At 28.4% G+C, this 7,416-nt stretch overlaps 1 protein-coding gene and 1 non-coding gene across 2 annotated transcripts; both read right to left on the reverse strand.

The window, feature by feature from the left end:
• Positions 1–2,497: 2,497 nt before the first annotated feature.
• Positions 2,498–4,580, reverse strand: LOC131617369 (large ribosomal subunit protein uL6-like). Its single transcript, XM_058888674.1, has 3 exons — positions 4,125–4,580; positions 2,889–3,011; positions 2,498–2,779 (listed from the first exon to the last, which is right to left on the reverse strand). Exons 1-3 carry the CDS (start codon positions 4,494–4,496, stop codon positions 2,696–2,698), a joined length of 579 nt encoding a protein of 192 aa, XP_058744657.1. The 5' UTR covers positions 4,497–4,580; the 3' UTR covers positions 2,498–2,695.
• Positions 3,646–3,730, reverse strand: LOC131621211 (small nucleolar RNA SNOR75). The gene has a single exon (XR_009289536.1). It is a non-coding gene; the product is annotated as a small nucleolar RNA SNOR75 (small nucleolar RNA).
• Positions 4,581–7,416: the final 2,836 nt, after the last annotated feature.

Raw genomic sequence — 7,416 nt, forward strand, 5'->3', positions numbered from 1 at the left:
TTTTGGTTTATTTCGGAAATAAATCTCCAAAAAATATCCGGTCTAAATATTGAGATATTTAAAAAATACAGATTTGCATTCAAAGATACATCTCTAAAAAATATTTTAGAGTTTTTATGAAAGATTTTCATAACCACAAGGAGGTGTAATGAGAAATTCCTTAATTACTTTGAGTTTAGGTTAGCATGTCTAATATCATGTATATATACCGAGCCTAGCCCCTTTGAATTTTCAATGAAATTGTTTTTCATTCAATTTTACTCTCTTTTAATGAATTCTTCGTTTTTGTTGATGACCAATGAGCATCAACTCACATGTTAATCATAGGTGGTTTCTAGTGAGAGTTGTAGTTGAATTGATGTACACATTAATATTAGAAATGGATGTAATAGTAATCGAATGAGACGTTGAACACGGGTTCGGGGGACGGGAGTTTAGGATCCCATAATTTTATGGGCACCAAATTTTTTTATCCCTATATATAATAAAAGAGAATGTTCTATTATAAAAATATTTGCTAAAATTTATATTTTTGAAAAATCCTAGCTAGCAAATATATACGGACACTACAAAGTCAAAATTAATAAAAGAATATAGAGAATATGGATTTGTAAATGCTAAGGTTAGTTCTGAAATATATTGAGAATGAAATGGAGATTGAATGTGTGTTAATTCAAAAAATTTAAATTAGTAGAAAATAACACTATGATGAAAATCCATTTCAACTCACACAACTGAATCTTGAGTATGCTGAAGAGTCTTTTTGAAATCATTATTTCTTATATATTGTAGATCAAATAATTGGTTCACTTGATAGAAGATTAGAGCACTATAGCACATATTAAAATATTATTTTTGAAATCTTGTTTAGTATTGAAAGGCTTAGATCATTATTTGATAGAGACTTGAAAGCATGTTGTAAACATCTTGAAACTTGTTTAAAACATGATGATTTACTTGATCTGTGAAATTTTGTTTGAAGAATTGAAAGTTATTAAAGAAGTTTTAACAATTGAATCAAAATCAAGCTATATGATATTGAGTTCTTTAAAGACTTTTAATTGTTTTTCTAATGCATGCATAGCTTATAGAATAATATTGATTATTCCTATTAGTGTTGCATCATCTGCTGAGAAAAGTTTTCCTAAATTAAAATTATTAAAATCTTATTTAAGATCTACTATATCACAAGATATATTAAATAATCTTGCGTTGATTTCAATTGAAAATAATTTTTAACGAATCTTGATTATGAACAAATTATTTAATGATTTTGCAAAAAAAATATTAAGAGGATGGTGTTTAAATAATAATAATAATAATAATAATAATAATAATAATAATAATAATAATAATAATAATAATAATAATAATAATAATAATAATAATAATAATAATAATAATAATAATAATAATAAATCTTTTTATAGTAGTTTATGTTTTGATGTAGTATAAATATTGATTTAAAGATCCTTACTTGTATTCTTTTTGTACAATGTCAAATGAAAATGTGTTTTTTATCCAATTATTTTTTTATCCTTATGTATTTATTGTTTTAAAAAATTATAAAGACACCACTCTTTTTAATTCGCTCAAGACATCTAAATTCAAAAGACCAACTCTGATCATATTAGTGATCGAAGATCATTGGTTTTGACAAATTAGCATTAAAACAAAAAATAGAAAGGGAGATAGTTAGGCACAGTTGGTATTGTACATAAAAATAATGCAAGTCATGTTTTTGGTTATTCCATGTCACTATTTAACATTCTATTAGTCGTTCTGAAAAGAAAGAAAAGTGTATAAAATATAAGCAGCAAAGCAAAAGACTCTTGTTGGTTTTTCAAAAGTAAATTAGTCAAGTCATGGTTTGATACGGCCAGATACAGGGGATGATTATATGGGGGGTTACTTTAGATGGAAGTTTGAGACTGCACTGGTTCAGATAAAGTCACAAAAACCTTAAACACCACCAACAAAATCACTCTTGTAATTACCATCGCCCTTCCCTTATTTTAATTTTCAAACCTATCTTATCTATTAAGAAAGAACAAACTAATGGCAGTCTCGAGTTTGAAGAAAGAAAGAATAGCATAATGATTCTCTTAAATTGATAATAGCATGAATATGCATGATGTTCAAGAATTGCAATAGCTGCATTTCTACACTTCGTTTGCAGTTACTTACAAGCTAAGTAACAGAAATTATTACTAATTTTTTCATTTATGCATATCTACAACATATTTTCATCTATTCACAAGCTTAGTGACTGAAAATGTAACTACATAAAACAGAATTTTAACTAACTTCTTCAACTAGAACAAGGTTTTGCTGCTTGGATCAAACCCAATTAAGTTGGAGGACATTTTCGATTTGACGTATAAGACAAGTAACAGACATCTAAATTTTGGTTTTTCTAGTCTTGCAGATAACCCACCAGAACATAATCTCATGGGGTACAAATTCCTTTAAACAATAGATTTCAAATCAAGGTAAATAATCCAAAATGTATGAAATAGTAAATAAAAATTTCAAACAATATCATCCAAAAATATAACTTTGATAACACAAAATTGTGAATTAATCCAAAAAAAAGGTAATAAATACCATCACAAAAGTATCACCACTAAACAGTAAACATTCAGGCAGATGACAAAATCAAACTACTATCAATATTTCTAATTGCCCAACATCTCTATTCTTCAGCTATTGTTCCCTTCTCGCTAACATAGATACCGTCAAGAAACTTACGGATATCTTTCTTCTTAACATGGCATTTCTGTTGCAATAAAGGAGAGAAATGTAAATTAAAATGAAGAAAGAATAATGCATTCATTCCAAGAGAACGGAAATGACTAGGAAAGTATAGACATGAAAGAAGTGTGAACCTGGTTAATAAGGGCGCAAGATCTGGAGACAAGTTCAATGTCATTTCCATCCAAAACCAACTCATCCTTAACCTTTTCAGATCGAACAACAGTAACTCCTTCAAGTAGGTCCACTTTTCTAACCTACAAATATGAAAAACAAATAAAAATAAATAAACAAAGTCGAACACTTGCAAGAAATCCATAATTGAAATCCAAACTTCCATACAGTAACGTTTGCCAAAAGTATTTTTGGCAGGTAATAGAGCCAAGCTTAAAAATACATAGAAACATAGTAGGTTGAAATTAGTTTTGAACTAAAACAAATCGTAACTATTCGGGACTAGTTCAAAGAGCTGCATCATATCATCTAAACCTCACAATACATCTGAATCATCGCAACCATACTCCTAAAGCATAAACAGCATACAATATCAAGAATCGAGATACACAAGACAATGCTTCTGAATTATCGCAATCAAACCCCTAAAGCATAAACAGCGTACAATACTGATAATCAAGTTATACAATACAATACTTATGAATTATCGCAATCATACCTCTAAATCATAAACAGCATACAATATCAAAAATCGAGATACACAATATAATGTTTCTGAATTGTCACAACCATACCCTTAAAGCATAAACAGCATATGATATCAGTTTCACAATTACTAATAAAATTGGCAAATACCGAAAATACAACTTACTGATATACCATAAGCAAAAGTAAAAATGTTATGAATGCACACAATGTTCAGAAAGAAAAGTGGAATCCTCTCAGACAAATGCCTCGTTATGTCATCAGGGTTAAGAATGGAAAATTCAGACTCGTCATCAATTGTTGATCATCACAGAGAAAACCACTTCTTATATCATTTTCCCTTGGTAAAAGAACATGCAATTCAATAAAACTAACACTATGAACCAAATAAAAAAATAAGACTAATCATATATTGAGTAGAAAAACATGTACAATTAACACCAAGGTTAAAAGAATAAGAGTAATCATCTAAAAAATACTACATTATTTTTCCAAACTAATTTAATTAAAATCTGAACTTTCCCATTCATATATAACTATAATCATGATTAGATCCTCCCAATTTCAAAGTAATAGCAAGAACAAAACTACCATTCTAAATCCATGATACGTTAACTACCAATATCATATAACAAAATCATACAATAAGACTTATAATCATACAATAAACTAAAAATACAGACTTTTCATAGTAAAATAAATAAAAGTACCTTCTTTTCGCCAAGGAAGTTACGAATCTCAATAGCAGTGTTACTATTCGTAATACTAGCATTGATCGGAAAATGAGCATACACAAATCTCATCTTGTAACGATACCCCTTAGTAACACCAGTGATCAAATTATCCACATGACTAAGAGCAGTGCGAATAGCAGCAGAGGTTTTCCTAGATCCAAACCATGCTTCAACCTTCAGCTTCCTCTTCCCATCTTCATCAGTAATCAACTGAAAATCGAGATTCAAATGCTTGAAATCACGAACCAGTTTGCCTCGTGGACCTTCGACTTCAATGAGCTTAGCGTGCACCTTGATGCTCACCCCGTCTGGGATATCCATCGTTTCGGAAGAGAGGATGGTTTTCATCTTGATCTCTCTCGCCGGCGGGCACGCGGTTTGGAAATTTTGGGGGAGTGGGCGAGGTTTTAGGGTTTTGGAACCCTAAATTGAAATGGGGATTTTATATGAGGGTGAAAGGTTGGTTATTGGGCCTTTTGAATTGGGCTTTGTAAGATGGGTGTATGTAATAGAAAAGTATGAATCTCTGGGTTCATTTACTTTGAAATTTTTTTTCTTTTAGAGTTTGTGTTTAATTTACTTTTAAAAAAATATTATTGTTTTTAAATAAGATATTATACTAAAGAAAAAAAAAAGTTACTTGGTAACCGAAGACTATGCCAAAATCCATTTAAAAAGAGGTGAAGCTTTTAGGAAGGCATATTAAACAGTCATTTTTAATGTTTAATAGTATTGAAGAAAATTTGATGTGAGTCCTATATTAACAAAAATAAAATAAAAAAGTCCACACACAAGTAGGGGTGTAATCGGATCGGTTTGGACCAGTTTTTAGTCAAAAAAAGGTCCGAACCAATGATATTTTCATCGGTTTGGTTTGGTTTTCAATATTTTTCAAAAATGGAACCAATCCAAATTAACCGGTTTGGTTTGGTTTGGTTTGGTTGATCGGTTTACAATATTTATTTTTTAAAATATTATATTCATGAGCATATTCTCCATTATCGTGTTTTTCGGTGTATTTTATGCTATTATTTTTTAAAATAATACATTTTATGTTATTTATTTCATGCTATATTTTTTCAAACAAATTACAAGTTGCTCTTAATCCATACAAAATAGTGACATGATTTCTATTGCATCATGAAATAAGTCCACTATCAAATATAAAAGTTAACACTTAGCATCAGAAAGTTGGAAAGGAATTTCAAAGGTTAACATATAGAATATAACAAAGCACACATTCATTAACATGTTTCAAACCTAAAACACGCATCAAAACTATTTTGTAACAAGACTTCGAATGAATTTTGTCGAAGAAGAAGAAAAAAATGTACAAAAATATATGAAAATTAACAAAGAGAACTTGAACACGAAGAAGACAACCATAAAATATCCGAATGACGGTACTGAAAGGAACAATGGTTGTGGGTAGCAAGAGCAACAGTTCTATGAAGCTATATTTTTTGTGACTTATAGTTTCTACTTTCTATGTTTTAGAGTTTGGTTATAGATGCATGTTTTATTTAAAGGATATAAGTGTAAACAAAGATGGATAATGGTTGGACTGATAAAAAATTTGAGTTTAATGACGGGTAGAATAAAATATTTAGAGCGTCATTATTTCTATTGGTTTGGTTCATCGGTTTGGCGGTTCCTAAAAACTAAAACCGAGAACCGAATCAAACGATATCGATTTTTATTGGTTTGGTTCAGTTTTTGAACCAAACCAATAATAATCGATTTTGTTTCGGTTTGGTTTGGATTGTCGGTTTAATTGGATTTTTTTTATCCGCTTACACCCCCTGCACACAAGTTTTATATATATATATATATATATATATATATATATATATATATATATATATATATATATATATATATATATATATATATATATATATATATATATATATATATATATATATATATATATATATATATATATATATATATATATATATGTGTGATATAACTAATATTTTCAAACATTTTTTTCAAGAGGCTTCCTTAATTGTTAAGGAACCATAGAAGACTTGGAGAGAGTTAGGACCCCTATAATAGAATTGGTTTCTATCCATAGATTAAAATATTTTCAAACATTTTTTCAAGAGGCTTTCTTAACTGTTAAGGAACCATAGAAGAGTTGGAGAGAGTTAGGACCCCTATAATAGAATTGGTTTCTATCCATAGATTAAGCAAATGATTCTTTGAACAAAAACATAAATCCTTAAAAACATAAAGAAGATATCTCATTATTTTCTATGTAGCGTCGATGTAGCTTACACTCGAGTCTACATTTTTTGTATTGAAAAATTTAACATTTGTTTGAAAATTCAAAAAAAAAATAGATATTTTTAGTGCTCACTCTTCACTGAAAAATTCACAAATAAAAAGAAATATTAAAAGGTTTTGAGAGAATGTTGTCAAAATTATAAAGATTAGAATTAGAATTTATAAAAATGTGAGGGTTTGGAAACAGTTGTATGAGTAATGAATTATTATTTTTTGACGTTGGCATGATTCTAGAGAGAATGTGGTTGTCTTGACTATTGTTGGAAGTTGTCTAGAAAGGGGGAGATCATTGTGAGTAGAAGGATTTGATTCGAAACAACAAAGAAAATTTTATCAAAAGAAAATATTTGAAAAATGTCTAAAAATTATGCCGAATGACCTAGGAGCTCTGAAAATCACTGGAGGAAAAATTTTGTCTTACCTAATCGATTAGGACGTTGATCTAATCAATTAGATCTACTCAAACTTAAGCCTCAAGTCATTTAGACAGCGCCTTAAACAGGGACGGAGCCAGAGATTTTAAGTTGTGGGGGCAACACAATAATTTATAAATTTGTAACATAATATACTTACCATTTATTTTTTACAGCATAAATGTATATCATTTTTATTTTTTATATTATTAATAATTTTTTTCAATTTTTTGTTTTCTTGATTTTTCAATTTTATTATTAAAAAAATTTATCTATCTATCTTTATATATAAGTAATTAATGATGGCATAAATAGTGTTTGTAATCTATGATTTTCTTTAAAAGATAAATTAGTAGTAATTAATTATCAATATTATATTTACACCCTTGTGAAGAGTTTTTTTTCCTTGGACCTTAAACTCCTTTAACCTTGCAATTTTGATCATGACATCTTAGTGTTAAAATTTAAACATATAAAATAATTTTTTTTAAATTATATTTTAATTAAACACAAAACAAGTTTTACTATATTTTTTTTATTTGACTTACAAAATCAAAAACTTT

This window comes from Vicia villosa, linkage group LG7 (assembly GCF_029867415.1).
Source record: "Vicia villosa cultivar HV-30 ecotype Madison, WI linkage group LG7, Vvil1.0, whole genome shotgun sequence".
Classification (NCBI taxonomy): domain Eukaryota; kingdom Viridiplantae; phylum Streptophyta; class Magnoliopsida; order Fabales; family Fabaceae; genus Vicia; species Vicia villosa.